General features: G+C 42.2%; 2 protein-coding genes across 3 annotated transcripts in view; one reads left to right on the top strand and one right to left on the bottom strand.

Moving 5' to 3' along the window:
• Nucleotides 1-18,690, bottom strand: part of LOC141381809 (uncharacterized) — a 705,874-nt gene that overhangs the window by 114,100 nt on the left and 573,084 nt on the right. The window lies entirely within an intron of this gene.
• Nucleotides 17,674-18,690, top strand: part of LOC103910668 (uncharacterized) — a 29,059-nt gene continuing 28,042 nt past the window's right edge. The window contains exons 1-2 of one of the 2 annotated variants that reach the window (XM_073948158.1): nt 17,674-17,754; nt 18,363-18,413. In XM_073948158.1, the coding sequence (XP_073804259.1) occupies nt 18,370-18,413 (44 nt within the window). In that variant the 5' untranslated portion in view covers nt 17,674-17,754; nt 18,363-18,369. Of the gene's footprint in view, nt 17,755-18,333; nt 18,414-18,690 lie in introns of those variants that run through there. The other variant, XM_068220060.2, reaches the window with a different exon arrangement.

The following is an 18,690-nucleotide window of genomic DNA, read 5'->3' as shown; positions in this document are numbered from 1 at the left end:
TAATTGTGCATGCTCCGGACCAAAAAACACACAGCCAACGCCTACATGCCGTCTTGAAGCACATAAGAGAATGCGGACTGACTTTAAATCCGGAAAAATGTCAGTTTTCCATACATCGCTTAAACTTCATGGGAATCCTGCTGACACAGATAGGGATTGGGCCCACTGAAGAAAGAGTCAGGGCTGTAGTGGAAGCCCGAGAACCACAAAACGTCTCTGAAATTAGAAGTTTTCTCGGACTTGTCAGTTACAGTAGCAGATTTATTCCACAATTTGCAACACTGGCGGAGCCATTAAGACGTCTTACCAGAAAGGAAACAGAATTTGTCTTCGGACATGAACAGAAAAGGGCATTTAATGCTCTAAAGGAGGAACTTGCAAAAGCAGGGACTTTGGCATACTTTGACAAAGACGCACCAACACAGGTTATAGCTGATGCGAGCCCTGTAGGGGTGGGGGCAGTATTGACGCAGTGCCAAAAGGGTCAAATGGTGCCAGTGTGCTACATCAGCAGAAGTTTATCAGATTGTGAGAGACGGTACTCCCAGACAGAGAGAGAGGCCCTTGCTCTTGTATGGGCTTGTGAAAGGCTTCACCCGTATATCTATGGGAGACAGTTTGACTTGCTCACAGACCATAAACCGTTAGAGTCAATATATGGTCCACGTTCTAAGCCATGTGCCCGCATAGAGCGGTGGGTTTTACGTCTCCAACCATATGACTTTAAGATTGTCTATGTTTCAGGAAAAGAGAATATTGCTGACCCTTTGTCACGACTTTTAGGGAGCACAGCAATGAGAGAGAAACACTCACATGACTCGGATGAGTATGTGAGATTTGTAGCCATTAGTGCCACTCCAAGAGCCCTAACCACAAGGGAGGTGGAAGAAGCTTCAGAAAAAGATGCAGAACTGACAGAAGTGCGAAGAGCTATTGAAAGTGGACACTTTGAAAAGTGTATGTCTTATGCAGCCATAGCTAATGAGCTGTGCACAATAGGCTATCTGGTTTTACGTGGAACACGTATTGTACTTCCAAAAACATTACAAACAAGAGCACTAGCCCTTGCCCATGAGGGACATCTAGGTATAGTTGGAACTAAGCAGCATCTCAGAACCAAAGTATGGTGGCCTGGCATGGACAGAGCTGCTGAGAAACATTGTAAATCGTGTCATGGCTGTCAAATTGTCTCTCGTCCTGATGCTCCTGAGCCACTACGACCTTTACCATTACCTGATGGACCGTGGCAAGATTTAGCAGTGGATCTGCTGGGGCCCTTGCCTTCGAAACATTCAATTCTGGTTGTTGTGGATTATTATAGCAGGTATTATGAGTATGATATAATGACCTCCACCACAACTTCAAATGTGATTGACAGCCTAGAGGGCATATTTAGCCGACATGGACTTCCCTTAACACTCAAATCAGACAATGGTCCTCAGTTCAGGTCAGACGAATTCAAAGCTTTCTGTGAAGGGAATGGAATTAAACATCTGAAAACAACACCTAAATGGGCCCAGGCTAACGGTGAAGTTGAGCGTCAGAATGCCTCTATCATGAAACGTATTCGAATTGCGCAGTCTGAGGGACTGGACTGGCAAAAGGAACTCAGGAGGTATGTTACAGTATACAGAGGAATTGTACACAACACAACAGGAAAAAGTCCAGCTGAACTCTTGTTTAAAAGGAAAATGAGAGGCAAGCTACCTGAACTCACATCTGTGGATACAGATCTCGAAGTTCATGATTATGATGCTGAGAAAAAAGGAAAATACAAACTGTACGCTGATGAACACCGCAAAGCACAACAATCAAGTGTAGAGGTTGGAGATCAAGTTTTGATCAGACAGGACAAGACTGATAAATTCACCACACCATTCAGTGCAACACCTCACACAGTAATCAGAAGAGCTGAAAACCAAATAACTGTCGAATCACCAACTGGAGCTCAATATAGCCGCAATACAACATTTGTGAAGAGATATGTGGAGAAAGAAACAGAAGACAGCCAGGGTAACAAAAAAGCAGAAGATGCCAGCTGTTCTGGGGACACAAATCAAAAGAAACTGCTAGAGGGATCAGTTAGACCTGTATCCACAACAGAGTGTGAACAAAATGCCTCATATGAGAAGCCCAAAAGGGAACGAAGATTACCAAAAAAATTTACAGACTTTGTCATTAGTTGAATTCTTGAACTGATAAAAACAATGTGCTGTTTTGATGTTCAAAATGCAGTAACTTTAAAGCAAGTTAGAGAATGTGGTGTTTGCTAGTCAAATGTTTAAATATGTTGTGTTTAGGTAAGTTTAAGACAACTTAGATTGATAGTCTTTATCCAACTTTGGGGGGGATGTCATGTACTATAATTGCATCTGTGTCTTTAAGACTGGAAACAGGTGGCATGATGGGAAGTTTTGTAATGTTACGGAGTTCATACACACAAGAGAAGTAAAGAGTGGTGGTAAAATGTTAACCTGCATGTGGTTGATTTAATTCAGTAGTATGTGCAATCTATAAATACTTGATGATAAGACACACATACATACCACCTGTAGATCACGCAGGTGTGTTTTAGTAAAGTGAAAGAGCTCAGATTGTGTTCCTGCTGCACAAGAGCGTCTGTACTTCTGCATGTGAGTTTAACACTTCTACATTATGCTGATTTGTGGAGATGATGAAGGGGTTTTATATGTGTGAGTGTGATTTAAATGTCTGATCCTAAAGATCAAATCCTCAAACACAGATTAAACACTGAGTCAAACACGCTCATTTAAAGCTGTCTAAAAGCTTTATTTTTAATCCCTTTAAAGTGTTTGTTCTCTTCTATTTCAGACTGACTCAATAGTTTCAATAATTCAGCATTACATATAACTCTAAACATTTAGAGCCACAAAATCAAAAGTAAAGTTAAAGCAGTCCTTCCAGTTGAACAGGAAGAAAAAGCTGCCGAAAAACAGGTTTTTTCAAGAGGTGGTTCAGTGTGTTTTGAGGCTTTGTTGTGTTCACTTATTTTAATTATTAAAATGCTGACGTTCACTAAACAAATGACATTTAACCCTTAACTGTCAGCAGATGTTTTAGTACTAACTCAATATCTTAGTTAATATATATAATGTCACACGACCAAGTATATATCATATATATGAAAAGTATGAGGTGTCAGAAGCAGTCCAGTTGAACAGGAAGAAAAAATGCTGAAAAACAAGCTGACAATCCTTAAACAAAACTGTATTTAACCCTTTACTGTCAGAGTAATTCATTACAACTTGTATATTAAAACAACAACAACTGCACAATAGTTATAAATTGAGTTGAAATGGAGGTAAAGTTGCTTCATATTCGTACATTTGTTCATTTTGGCTATTTTAAATACTGGCTCTGAAATGGTGCGTAAGAATGACTAAAACACAACATTAGTTTGGTTTATTTGACTGTGACTGTTGTACTTTGATAGTTGTTGGCTGATTATGTGATTTATTGAGGTAAAGTTGGTTTTCGCACATTCATACTTTCTCCTTAATAATATCACTTCAGAAAATGATTCTGTGCTAATTGGAAATAGTAAAATCATATTATATTATTATATAATGACTATCAAAGTACAATATTCAGAGTCAATTAAACAGTGCTAATGTTATGTTGAAGTCAATCTTATGTGTCATTTCAGAGCCAGTATTTAAAGTAGCCTGTTATAAGATGTTACAGTACCAAAGCGAACAAATATAAAAACAACTTTAACTCAATATTTCACTATTTTGAATTGGCACCGAATAATTTTTTAAAGTGATATTATTAAGGAGAAAGTCTGTGTTATGTGTAAATAAGGGTCAGAGAGGATCCAAGTGCAAGTGACAAAAAATGTTTATTTATATCTGACAAATAGACCAGAAAGTGCCAGGCTAGAGGGACGCAGAACACAGGGCAGGAACAGAACAGGGAAACCAGATGCAGATTCTCCTCAGGGCCTGAGCACAGACAGCACACACACATGAGCAGGGCTGATAGTGGAAAAAATTCCTGAGCCTGAACTTTTTTTCCTTGCTGATGTTTTAATTTAAACGCATTTATTTTATGTATTCGTAGTCATACTTCCGTACTTAATATAGTCATTTGACAGTACATGTCAGTCAAATTTATTGTGGTGATAAATTAATGATAAACTAATGATTTGTTTATAAGTATCATTACGCTGTGTTGCTGTCACTGCAGCTACATGCCAGTAATGTCAGTGACACATGCCAGTAATGTCAGTGACATATGCCAGTGTCAGTGATCTTGTGACATGTGCCAGTAGGTGTCAGTATAAGCACGTTATAAGCACATTAATCTTATAAGTCTCTTTGCTTTAATATTTAAAAATCATTAGGCAAATGACACCTGTTATCTTACATGCATATATGTTATGAGTTTTCAACATGGATCTTATTATAACTTTTTAAAGGATATTATTTGAAAATACCTTAAAATGAAAATAAGTTAAATAATAAAATAAATGAATGAATTAAAAACATAGAAAAGTCCATATTGTAGGGAACAAAGGAACTGCCAGGATGCAATAATATACAGTACAACAGATAAGTGTAACCCCTCCCATACATAAGCATGCCACAATAAATTTGACTGACATGTACTGTCAAATGACTATATTACGTACGGAAGTATGACTAGGAATACATAAAATAAATGCGTTTAAATTAAAACATCGTGGAGTAGCTCAGCAAATAAACTTGCGACGCGATAAATTAGGTTAAAAGTCGCGTAATGATTAAATATGTTTTTGCTCGTGTTAATTAATGTCATAAGCTTCGCCGGGTGTCGATGTCACTGCAGTGACATGCAGCGCGACACTCTGAGTGACACAGGTCACAACACATGCCACTAGCGAGTGACACATGACAGTGGAAAACCGGACGTGCCACCGGAAGTGTCACTACTAGCCGCATTTCCACTATCAGGCCAGTGCGAGCCAGGGCTTATATCGGGCCAGGCCGGGCCAATCGCCTGGGAGGTTGAGCAGTGAGGCCGAAATCATGTCGCGTTTCCACTGTGGGGCTAGTAGCTAGCAGCGCGTCAGCAAACCCCGCCCCCAGAACATCCCCCGAATCTAACGTCACTCAAACCGCCCACTTCAGCGAGAATCATGCAGATAAAGCACACCATCACATCATCACGAAACTATTAAAATAGGACAACCAAAACAAACAAATGACACGTTACTGTACAGCAGTACAACGCATGTCTATACGCACATGCCTGTGTGTTTTCATTTATCATATTCATATTATTCATTTATTCATACTCGCCGACCCACTGGCATCGAAATCCAGTGGTCTTGCCACCAACGGAGGGACCCAGCGCAGGGAGCGCACACATTCATAATATAACACCATATAGGCTATATAAAATTCTCCGTTAATAACTCGATATAAAATGTATTTTATAACATCCTCTAGACAGATGCTGTCCAACATTCATCCCAAATGCTCCGGAGAGAACTGAAACATGATTATTTTTCCCTATAGGCTTTATGACACTTAATAGGTGATTCCCTTTATTTAAAGATGTTGCTTATTATATCTTAAGTAAAGGAAAGTGTTCAGTGTTTCAGCACATAAGAGCAGCACGTAATAAAATATAGCCTATATTTCGTTGCGCTCAGCAGCAATGCACTAATAAAGCTCTTTATGTATTTTAAATTTCCTTTTTTAATTTTACCACGTTATATAAAAACATACACACTTGTTTGAGGACACAGAACACAGTTTGAACTTGCAGTTTTCCCCGTCAAAAAAGTGCTGCGCAGCTGCAGACAGAAAAAAAAGGTCGCTTGGTTTCTGCGTTCCCTCACCCTGAAAATGCTCTGTTTGCATGATTTGATTAATATCATCGTATCCAAATACTTTATAAATAATATTTAAAACATTTTCCGGTGTTTATTTATTTATTTATTTATTTTAGAAAATACTTTTTTCAAAGAGGCTTTTGAAAAATGAAAGTTTAATATAAATTTGAACAGTTTGATATAGTACCTAATTGTTATAGCTATAGCTTTTGTTAGTTTTATATTGGTTTATTTATTTAATGTGATTTTATTATAAGCCTATCTGATATTTGTAATTCTTTAAATTATTTAAATATAGGGCTATTTTATCTAGATATGACACTATTGTTTTGAGCCTACAAAAGCGGACATGAAAATTGTAAAGTTTAATGTCTTTCTGTTGTATTCATATAGTGTATTATCTCCAAAATAAATTAAAACAATAAAAAGAAAAGAAAAAAGCCGCTCGCGGCATCAACAGAGCTATGAATGGAGCGCGCTTTTCCTCGGTCTCACACACGCACAGGCATCTAAACGCGCAAAAACACTTATTAAACTTGACAAAACCTCTTGAAATCCTTTACTGTCTGCTGTGTCTTTAATATGGTGTAAAGATTAGTTATTGAAACATCAAAGAGATGCAGCAAAGAAAAATGACTTATTAAAACTATCATTTTATGCAACAGCCTTACATTTAAAAGAGAAACATAAGGGCGATCATATGCAAAAAAGACCCCAGCCTATAATTTGTTCCAGATGTTTTCTTTCTCTTATTTATTTGTTTGTTTATGTGTTTGGCGCATGTACTCATGTGCGATCGGAAAACTGTGCCCGCCTCTCCTTTCACTCCGCCCCGAAGCCCCTGCTGGCTCTCTTTGGCCCAAGGTATTCGGCGGGCCGAAAAAAGCCGGCCGCTGGCCCCAAGAAAGCCCCGCTTTGGCCCGATTAGGCCCCGGAAGTGACAGTGGAAACGCCACTGGCCTTGGCTCGCTCGCTTTAGGCGCGATAGTGTTATCTGTACGTACGATGTCGTGTCTCTCCATGTTAAAACTGCTACTGTGAATCCGCGTTCAAGCGCACACAATAAGCTAAAACTCGCTCCAAGCACCGGCAAAAACAAATAACAATGAATGTGTCGAGGAAAGAGTAAGGACATATCTTAATTATTTATTAATAAACGTATTCTGAGTCAGTGTCGCAAAGATCCTGACTGGCAATCTCCTCTTGGACTCGCCTTTAGAGAGAAATTCATCTTTACGGATTACATGAAGGACTTTTTTTGTTTTCGATTTGTTTTATTTCGTTAAGTAATAATTTAAAGCTTTCTATAAATATATTTATTATGTCTGTGAGGCATATACATTTTGCTTCATTTTGTTAAGCGCTCCTGTTCAAAAACCAGACGACAGAAAGCGCATAATTTTGGTTTTCTTTATTTTATAAAAACGCTGTAACGTTTTTTGATGTATTACTCGTACTTTGTGAGCAAAAATGACGGATAACTTTAAATTGCTCCCACTGAAAAAATGCAAGTGATTGCTCTGGCGCCTCGATGTCCTGCAAGCTTTTTATAAGCAAACTATGCGCCTAATAGCACACATTCTTTAACGTTTAAGCTACCATTGTTTTATACTTGAACTGTTTTATATCTTTTATTTTAGGCAAGTCGTGATGATCTGAGAAGGCAAACTGATCAAACAGACAATGATGGTCTTCCGCTGGGCGATGTTCGTTAAAAAAAAAACAAAAAAAATTATTTTTAACGAATAAAAAATGCTCCAAACGTTTTTCTAAATAAGCTGAATAAAAAACGAAACTAAATATAAACACTTTGCCATTAGGCTACATACAAAACTGAACTATTTTATAGTTGAAACACTAAGTTGTTTAAGGAGAAGGGGGAAATATATTTTTGTCCCGTCTATTGCTTCACCGTTATTTCGAGAATAAACCCAGCGTAAATATGCAGATGTCATTCCCAAAACATATCAGCGTATATGTGCCGAAAACGAAAGTTTCATACAAATTCTGAATGGATTATAGCCTGGAAAGTGCACAGCACGCTCCTCTTATTATCACTAAAAAGCGTCACTAATCTTAGTTCATAGAGATCTCACAAAGATCCGTTATCATTTATAAAGCTCTCTAAATTACACAATTAATCTTTTATTTACATGGCGTCAACACTCAAAAGATGATTCACAAGCACACAAAATGGCACTTAATAAAAACCAATCCGGCGCTTTCAGCAGTGAGTGAATTCTGTGAATCTAGAGAAATGACAGATCAATATCCGTGAACCTGATTTTTTTTCCCCCGCAGTCACAGTACGCCGGAAATCCGGCGTGGTGCCGGAACGCTATCACCCCTGCATGAGCGATAGTAACAAACTGACGCAGACACACAAAAGCGTCGCTCAGATATAGGCACCATGATGAGCCTCAGCTGGCGAACTAATCAGACCAACTGAGTGTCGTCATAACACGTGAGCATAACAAATCCACATGTACAACCAAAACAAAACAAACCCACGTGATCAAACATACACTCCGGAGAAGCGCACAAACCTGCAACCGTGACATTACCTCCTCTCCTACGAGCACCTCCTGGTGCTCCCAGAAGAGCTTACCTGGCGACTGTAATCATCGATAAGAGAGTGATCCAATATGTCCTTTGCAGGGACCCACTCCTCTTCTCCGGACCATAACCTTCCCAGTCCACCAAGTACTGAAATCCTCCTCCCCTCCGTCTCGAGTCTAGAATGCGCTTAACCGAATAAACGGTCTCCCCATCTACGAGACGCGGCGGGGGGGAACCGGTGTGGGCGGGTTAATGGCTGTATGAAAAACGGGCTTTAATTTGGAAACATGAAACACGGGATGTATTCTCCTGTACGCTGGAGGAAGTTTGAGGCGGGCTGCCACCGGACTAATGATCTTGATGACAGTAAATGGGCCGATAAATTTAGGTGCAAGTTTATTACATACAGAACGCAAAGGAATATTCTTAGTTGAAAGCCACACTTTTTGACCGACAACGTAAACGGGAGGCTTCGACCGGTGGCGATCGGCTTTAGCCTTGGTGCACGCACCCACTTGGAGGAGGGTCTGTCTGGCTGTGCTCCAAGTCCGTTGACACCTCTGGACAAAGACGTGGGTAGAGGGGACCGCTATTTCGGAGTTTAGACTGGGAAAAGCTAATGGCTGGTAACCTAAGCTACACTGAAACGGAGAGAGGCCCGTAGCCGACACTGGTAATGAATTGTGTGTGTACTCCACCCATGGGAGCTGCTGACTCCAAGAGGAGGGATTTTGGGAAACCAAAAAACGTAACATGCGCTCGAGATCTTGATTGGCCCTCTCTGTTTGTCCGTTACTCTGAGGATGGAAGCCAGAAGAAAGACTCACAGTCGCCCCCAGTAAATGACAGAATTCTCTCCAAAATTTAGACACAAACTTGGGCCCCCTGTCAGAAACCACGTCCGTCGGGAGGCCATGAATGTGAAAGACGTGATTAATGACAGCATCTGCTCTCTCTGGCTGAGGGTAATTTAGGCAGAGGAATGAAATGAGTAGCCTTCGAGAACCGATCCACAATGGTCAAAACAGCCGTATTGCCATCAGATGGCGGGAGACCGGTGACAAAATCTAGCGAAATGTGCGACCAGGGTCTCGAAGGCACTGACAGCGGCTGAAGGAGTCCAGCAGGAGGGCGATTAGAAGTCTTAGAAACAGCACAAACAGAACTGGCCAAAACAAACTCGTGTATGTCCCGTGCCATGGCTGGCCACCAAAATCGCTGTTTAACCAAAAATAAGGTACGACTCACCCCAGGATGACAACCCACTTTGGAGGAATGTCCCCACCGAATGACGTCAGACCGAATCTCCTCCGGCACAAACAAACGACTGGATGGGCATCCGACTGGGGGCGTTACCCCATCCAGGGCTGTGCGGACCCTGCTCTCGATCTCCCATGTTACTGCAGAAATACAAATCCTCTGGGGAACGATGGGCTCAAGAGGCGTATTGCGCTCGGAAGAATCAAAAAGACGGGATAACGTGTCGGGTTTGATGTTTTTAGAACCCGGTCGATATGAGATAGTAAATTCAAAACATCCGAAAAATAATGCCTACCGAGCCTGCATGGAGTTAAGTCGTTTGGCGGATCTGATGTATTCGAGGTTCTTATGATCGGTCCAAACGATAAAGGGAAGCCCCGAACCCTCCAACCATTGACGCCACTTCTCCAAAGCGAGTTTGACAGCCAACAACTCCCTATTACCAATGTCGTAATTTCGTTCTGCGGGAGATAATCGGTGTGAGGAAAACGCACACGAATGAATTCTGTCATTCGAGGCTGCGCGCTGGGACAGGATCGCGCCCACCCCCACCTGTGACGTGTCAACCTCCACCAAAAACTGCCAGGAGGGATCAGGTGTCACCAGAAAGGGAGCTGAAACAAAGCGCTTCTTTAGTTTAGAGAATGCAACCTGTGTTGCACTCGACCACCTGAAGGGAGTCTTTGCGGAGGTTAAGGATGTCAGAGGGGCGGCGAGCTGGCTGAAATTGCGAATAAAACGCCGGTAAAAATTAGCGAAGCCCAGAAATCTCTGCAGGGCCTTACGAGACTCTGGCATTGGCCAATTTACCACAGCCTGAACTTTCTCTGGATCCATGCGCACCTCCTCGACTGACACAATGTTTCCTAGAAAGGGAACAGACTGTGCATGGAACACGCATTTCTCCACCTTGACAAAAAGCCCATTCTCTAGCAGCCGCTGAAGCACTCGCCTGACGTGCTGCACATGTACCTGGAGAGAATGAGAAAAAATCAGAATGTAATCCAGATAGACATAAATAAACTGATCTATCATGTCTCGCAACACGTCATTTACAAGTGCTTGGAAAACCACAGAAGCATTAGAAAGCCCAAAAAGAAGAACACAATATTCAAAATGCCCCCTGGGGGTCAGGAACGCGGTTTTCCACTCATGACCCTGCTTCATGCAAACCAAATGATATGCGTTGCGGAGATCTAATTTCGTGAAAAACGAAGCCCCTTGCAGACGCTCAAACGCTGAAGACATCAGCGGCAAAGGATACGTATTCTTCACCGTGATGCTGTTCAGCTCTCGATAGTGCAAGGTATAAGAGACCCATCCTTCTTTTTCACGAAAAAGAACCCCGCCCCGCCGGAGAAGAAGAGGGCCGTATGATCTTGGCCGCTAGAGAATCAGAAATATATTTCTCCATGACCTCCCTCTCAGGAATAGAAGAGAGTATAACTTGCCTTTAGGCGGAGACGTACCTGGCAATAAATCTATTGCACAGTCATAGGGACGATGAGGAGGCAGAGAAGCAGCTCGAGACTTACTGAACACTCTCTTCAGGTCGAGGTACTCACTGGGCACGTTTGACAGGTCCATGCGCTCCTCCTGAAACACAGAACAAGAAACAGCAGAACGAGCAGACGAAAGACAAGATTCATCACGTTTCTCACTCCACGAAAATATGGAATTAAGACCCCAGTTAATGTGAGGTTTATGAAGAATTAACCAGGGATGTCCTATAACCACCGGTGAGTTGAAACAGTCTGTTAAAAAAAATGAAATGTGTTCAACATGATTTCCAGACGTGATAAGTTTTATGGGTTTGGTGGAGTGAGTGATAGTGGGAAGGGGAAGCCCACTGAGGGCGCGTACTGCAATGGGTTGTGACAGAGCTATAACCGGAAGTTTAGAACTGAAAGCGAAACTGGAGTCAATGAAATTTCCCTCCGCCCCGGAATCGACGAGGGCATGGGTGTCATGACTTCCTGAACCCCATGATACAGTGACGGGCAATAAAGTAGCAGCCGTAGAGGATTTGTCCAAACTAATTTCACCCATCAGTAACCTCTTACCTACTGATGGGTGTTGTCTTTTACGAGACAGGAAGCCACCTGATGACCCGCCCCTCCGCAGTAGAGGCAATGTCCCTCCGTTCTCCACCGGCGCTTTTCTTGCACGGACAAACGGGATCTCCCCAGCTGCATGGGTTCCGAGTCAGCGCTTACCACTTCCGGTGTCGCAGCCAATGCCGGAATGTCAGGGATGGAATCCGAAAACCTGCTCTGCTGCAGGCGAGTCTCACGTTGAAGCAGTTTGGTGTCCACATGGATGGCCAAATCTACCAATTCGTCCAGAGTCTTTGGAAGATCTAAGGAATAGATCGCATCTTGAAGACGATCAGATAATCCATGCAGAAACATGTCCCATTGCGCCTCTGTGTTCTAGCCGCATTCAGCGGCTAGTGTTCAGAACTCAATCGAGTACTCCGCCACGCTCCAATTCCCCTGGCGGAGTTCAGCGAGGACTCGGGCGGCCCGATCAAAGACCTTGTTAAGTTCTTTGGAGAACAGGTCAAACGTAGAGCAGCATGGTAGCTTTTGTTCCCATGCTGTTGTTCCCCACTGGGCCGCCTTGCCCGAAAGGAGGGTGATGACAAACACCACCTTAGATTGCTCGGGGCAAAATAATGACGGCTGCAGAAAGATGTAAAGGAAACACTTAGACAAGAAGGATCGACACAAGAGAGGCTCTCCAGAGTAGCTGGTCGGAGGTGGAAGGCGCGGCTTCAAAGAGCGACAAAGAACCGCAGGCGCTGGTGACACTTCCGGGGTTGGTGCAGTCTCGGGGGCTGGTGCAGTATCAGCCTGTGCAGCTCAGGTAACCAGTTGTTGGGCCTGGGAAGTGAGCAACGAAACTTGGCCAACCAGGGCCTGGATCGCCTGAGCCGTGGTGGCCAGGGCCTCATCCTGTCGATCAATCCGGGCGTTGCTCTGAGAGACACTTGCTGGATCCATGTAAAGGTCAGTTCGTTCTGTTTTGTGTAAATAAGGGTCAGAGAGGATCCAAGTGCAAGTGACAAAAATGGTTTATTTATATCTGACAAATAGACCAGAAAGTGCCAGGCTAGAGGGACGCAGAACACAGGGGAGGAACAGAACAGGGAAACCAGATCCAGATTCTCCTCAGGGCCTGAGCACAGACAGCACACACACATGAGCGATAGTAACGAACTGACACAGACACACAAAAGCGTCGCTCAGATATAGGCACCATGATGAGCCTCAGCTGGCGAACTAATCAGACCAACTGAGTGTCGTCATAACACGTGAGCATAACAAATCCACATGTACAACCAAAACAAAACAAACCCATGTGATCAAACATACACTCCGGAGAAGCGCACAAACCCGCAACTGTGACAGTCTGAACATGCGAATATAAAACCAGTTTTAGCTACTTTTAGCTGAAGATGTTTAGTGAACACACAGATGAAATGATCTTTATTAAACCGACCTGTCTGTGCCTCAGACTCTTCTTTTCTCACTGTAAGCGCCACTTCTTCAATCTTCACTCTCCAGTTTAACAGAATCCATCTTTCTTCAGTTGATTCAACAGTTGTTTTCTTTCTGATCAATCCAGTATTTTCTGCCTAACTCCGCAAACACTCTTTTTGGGCCATGATGATGGAGTTTTTCATCATAATGCTGTATCAGGAGTTGACTGAGTGGGTGTTTGGGTTTAGGTTTAATTTGGTGGACAGTATCTGGCCTAAGCAGTTCACTTTGTCTCAGACGACCACCAACCTTATAAGTCCAGTAAACTGGTCAAGCTCAGGAGCTAGGGCTAATAATCTACTGTTAGAATGTAAGAGTTTGTTACCCTTTAAGTTCAGCTGGAAAGCACCTGGCTTATGCCTGCATCAGGACTCAGCTGCATAGTCTTGGGCACATACTTTCTCGTGTTTGATTAGTTTGCTATAACTGTTCTTGAGCTTCATGTTCCACCACCTGATCAAAGCTGTGGTACTGCGAGAATTCTTGCATTATATCAAAGTAGTCTATCGTTGGCAGGCTACAAAAGGTTACCCTACTCTCCTCATCAGTAATGTCTAGGACTGATTTATTTGTATCTTAAGGCCAGGTACTTGAGTCTTGCCACAGAAATTGAGGTCCCTGCTGCCACTGACTGTGAACTGAGGCCCCGTTTACACTAGTGCGTTTTAGTTTGAAAACGCATAAGTTTTGCTACGGTTACGCCAACCGTCCACACTACGCCGGAGTTCTCGAGCGCCGAAAACGGAGCGTTTCGAAAACGCTGGAGAGGCCGTTTTCATTTTGAAACGCTGCTGCTCCGTCTCAGTGTGGATGATGGAAAACGGAGACATCTGAAAACGGAGGCGGGGCTGCAGACGTTCGCCTCTCTGATTGGGGCTTTTCCTGAATATTAAGTAGCCTAACACACAGTTCAGTCCTGAATCTTCTCCGTGTAAGTTCAGACTTCGCAAGTTTGATCAAGGCTGCAGTCTCTTCTTCTCAGTTTGATATGGAAAAGCAGACTATACCGAGGACACGGGTAAATCTTCAAAGGGAACAGTGTACTTTATAACTTCATTCACATCACCCTGGCTTCGTTGTTTCACTTTCTCAACAATAAAATGTAAACATGATTTAAGGAACTGCCTATTTTCATTTTAATATTAGCAACTTAGACAGCAGACATGTTGAGGCGCCGTGCTGTATAAGATGAGCGTCATCTTCACTGTCTGGATATTTATAACAAAACGGAGCCGATAACAACTGCCTCCTTTCAATTTCAGTGAAAATACGAAACACAGCCTCTCTTTTGCTGAGTATCAGTTTTAAGAATCGATAATGGCCATTTTAAAAGTATAACATACAATAAGTTTATACATTATAGGAAATAAAGGCAAGCGATAAGTCAATATACACAATGTACGTGGTTACATTAATCATTAACTTATCTTTGCGCTCAGCCAAAACACGTTACCTGAGAACAAGTAATAGATTCCAATGCCCAAAGTCAGGGAATATGTCGTTAGATAAAGACAACAAGATGAATGAAATATCCCGTTTAATAAATATAGTGAGATTAGATCCAGCGGGAGATGCTTGATGAGAAGTCCGACTAGCAGAGCTCTCATCTGGGTACATGGGCTGCAGCGCTTGCCTGAGAGCGTCTGTGTGGTCACGTGATGTGCGTTTTCAGCGTTTTGGTGTGGACGGAGAGCAGTTCAGAAACGCTGGGTAAAACGCGAGTGTGGACGCGGATCGTTTTCATTCTAAAACGCCGTTTTAAAACTAAAACGTACTAGTGTAAACGGGGCCTGAGAGCTGCTGAAGGGTTTTGCCGTGGGTCTGGGTTTTGCGTGTCGTCTGCTGGATTATTTTCAGTCAGCTCCTGAATCTCTGCTATTCGTGTACCCCCAAACACTTTATATCTGCATGAATTGGACTGGATCCAGGACAAGACTGTCTTTGAGTCACTCCATAAATTAACCTTTTAAATGTTCAGTGTCAGTTCCCTTTTTAGAACTTTTGGTAGTTGAGTGCAGCACAAAGATCCAGCCTGGGTACATATAGCTGTTGTTTTGGGGCCACTCGTGATCTGGCTGTGACAAATTCAACCTCAGCTTGGCCTTGAAGACTCTGTGTTCTCAAATATGCTACTGAACCATATGCATGATTTGATGCATCACAGAATATGTGGATGTCTCCTAAGCAGGACTCAGAATCTAGCTGTGTGCTGGTGTAGCACCGTGGTTTGGCAATGTTGTTCAGGTGCTGCTGTTCCTTCTCCCATTCTTGCCAGGCTTGCACAAGTTCTGTTGGCAGCAATGGGTCATCCCACCCATGTTTTTTTTTTTTAATCCCATAGCCTTTGAACCAATGCTTTAGCTAGCGTTGTGTAGGGGATTATGTACCCTGGTGGGTCATACTGACTGGCTAGACATGGTAGGTGTACCTCATTGTGGGTTTTTGTGGCTCCCTCAGATGAGTTTTGTAACCAAGTGTGTCTGCTTGGCAGAGCCAACGTAGACCCATGGTGGACTCAGAAACATCCCACTGCTTTTCAGAAAGCCAAACCTCATTTTTCTCAGATCTAGCTTTTGTAGGAAGGTGAGCAACAACAGAAGGGATGTTAGAAGCCCACCGCCTTAATTCGAACCCCCCAGACATAAACAGAGTCTGCAGCTTGTTCGCCAGTTTGGATGCTTTGTCACTTGATGTTACACTCTGCAGGTAATTGTCCACATAGAAATGTTTCTCCACAGCTGCACGTGTGTCTTCACCTGGGACAGTATTCTCCTGGACATGTTTGAGAACAGCAAATGTTGCGCAGCATGGAATGGCAGAACTTGCCACTCATAGATGCTGACTGGATTATCGCGTTGCATATCTCTCCACAGAAATCTAAGAAGCTGTCTATCTTCTTCGAGCAGCCGAATCTGATGGAACATGCCTCTCACTCATGATGGCAACAAAATGCTCTCTACAGCGAAGCAACACTCCTAACAAGGTGGTAGGAAGAGTGGGCCCAGGCAGCAGATACTCCTAAAGGTTATGGCTTTGATACAGGAAGGAACAATTGTACACTACCCTGTGTTTGCCATTATGGTGCACCATATGGTGTGGTATGTACCAGGATTCGTGTGTTTGCTCGATTGCTTTGGGTGATAATTTGATCACATAACCAGATTGCTCCAGCCTTTCGACTTCTTGGTTGCACACCTTTGCCAGTTCTGGGCTCTTGCTGTACTGGCTCCATCTGGGTGATCAAGTGGTGATGGTCAGAACCTATTAGCAGCACTGGCTGGGCCTGCGAAAAACGCATAAAGAGGCAGTCCTTATAGATGTTTATATTTCTTTTGCAATAGGGCTACTAGATGTGAATGTTTAGCCAGACTCAAATTTGCTGCAGTGCTTTTATTGTGAATCTTTTGTCTGGCTGATATGCTGAAGAAAGAGTGAAAGAAACTCTTAAGCCATAAATAAATTGGGTGTCGTGTCGAACTGTGCTTAAAGAAAGCTTCTCTTCATGTCCATTAAGCTTAAGTTGTTCTGCTGCATCATGAAGCAAGATGGTACGTTCAGACCCATCGTCCAGAATTGCATAAACTATCAGTGAATGCTTGACATTGTGTAACAACACTTTACTGATTTTCAACATGACCTGGCTGCCATTTGCTGGCCGATCAAGGTACAGCATCTGACTTTCTTGAGGCATTTCAACTTGCTTCATCTCAGCTGATTTTGGGTTGAGGTCATGTAGGACAGTTAGGTGTTTGCCTTTACAAATTTTACAGATGCCCTTTAACCTGCATTGAGCAGCTTGATCTTTTCATCCGCACCTCTAGCATCTCTTATTCATCTTAATCCAGTTAGTTTTGATTTCTCTGGTTAGCTGTGCAAAATTTGGGCACTGATTAAGATGGTGGTGTTTAGTGTTACAGTAATGACAGAATGCATTCTTGCCTGGAGTTTGAATTTCTGAGGGGTTTACCACTGGAGTGTTTGAAGACTGCTCTGCACCCTGAAAAATGGCTGCTGACTGTAAAATGGGCTTATCCTACTATAAGGTATAGCTGTCAATCAGTCCTAAACTACTATTAAATCCTCAAACCTTTTTAACTATAGAAAATAATAATATAACAGTGAGATCTGTATGAGGTGTACTCATTATATATATATATATATATATATATATATATATATATATATATATATATATATATATATATATATATATATATACACCTCTAATCTTGTTTTATAGGTCAACATTGTTCTAAATATTCTTCAAAAACCTCTCAGATTTCATCTTAAATATTTTCCCTAAATATTCCATCAACACACTCGTGCTCAGAGAAGCTGCACAGATATCTTCAGCCCCAGTGGTTTGTTGTCTTCAGGACACGCCCACAGCCAAGAGAATCTCATGAATATTCATGTCAGTGTCACTCTGTGGAGCCAATAATATTTCAGGATATACCTGTAGATCACACAGGTGTGTTTTAGTAAAGTGAAAGAGTGAAAGAGCTCAGATTGTGTTCCTGCTGCACAAGAGCGTCTGTACTTCTGCATGTGAGTTTAACACTTCTACATTACGCTGATTTGTGGAGATGATGAAGGGGTTTTATATGTGTGAGTGTGATTTAAATGTCTGATCCTGAAGATCAAATCCTCAAACAGATTAAACACTGAGTCAAACACGCTCATTTAAACTGTGTCTAAAAGCTTTATTTTTAATCCCTTTAAAGTGTTTGTGCTCTTCTATATCAGACTGACTCAATAGTGTCCAATAATTCAGCATTAAATATAATTCTAAACATTCAGAGTCACAAAATCAAAAGTAAAGTTAAAGCAGTCCTTCCAGTTGAACAGGAAGAAAAGCTGCTGAAAAACAACAAGCTGACGATCCTTAAACAACACTGCATTTAACCCTTTACTGTCAGAGTAACTCAATAACCAAATAGCCTCTTTAGTAAAGAGACATTTTAATACTAACTACATCAACAATTGGCTAAACCTGAACTTCTCTTGATAAACTCTATATAACATGCATTTACCTTAAATCAAATGTTAAACAGCTGGGATGTCAGATCAGGGTTAAACCAACTGCATTCATGTTAAGGACTATATATATATATACATGTATGAAAGCTCTGCTAATGTCTGCATTGGTGTTTTAGCTGCAGTATGGCAGAGGAGCGAGTAAAGGACTCTCTCTCAGAGAAACACAGGTATTGACACGGGTATTGTTTTTACACCATTATTTCAACACTTTCTCTGAACAACAAAGACCATCAACAATGCTCTTATTTATGTTGCTATTGCTTGATCAAATGATGGACAAAGCTTCAGTTTACAGCTTCAGCAAATGTGTTTAGATCATTCTAGATTACAGACTGCTTGATCTGGTGACATATTTACCAGAGCTGAATATGTGTCATCATGTGTGCTGTTTAAAGTCTTGCACAACATCAGAGTTAAAGCTGAGCGCAGAACAAGTTTCAGCTT

The sequence above is a fragment of the Danio rerio genome, chromosome 4 (assembly GCF_049306965.1).
Source record: "Danio rerio strain Tuebingen ecotype United States chromosome 4, GRCz12tu, whole genome shotgun sequence".
Lineage (NCBI taxonomy): Eukaryota > Metazoa > Chordata > Actinopteri > Cypriniformes > Danionidae > Danio > Danio rerio.
Note: the sequence above shows the minus strand (reverse complement) of the source record. Positions and strands in the feature narration are given on the sequence as shown.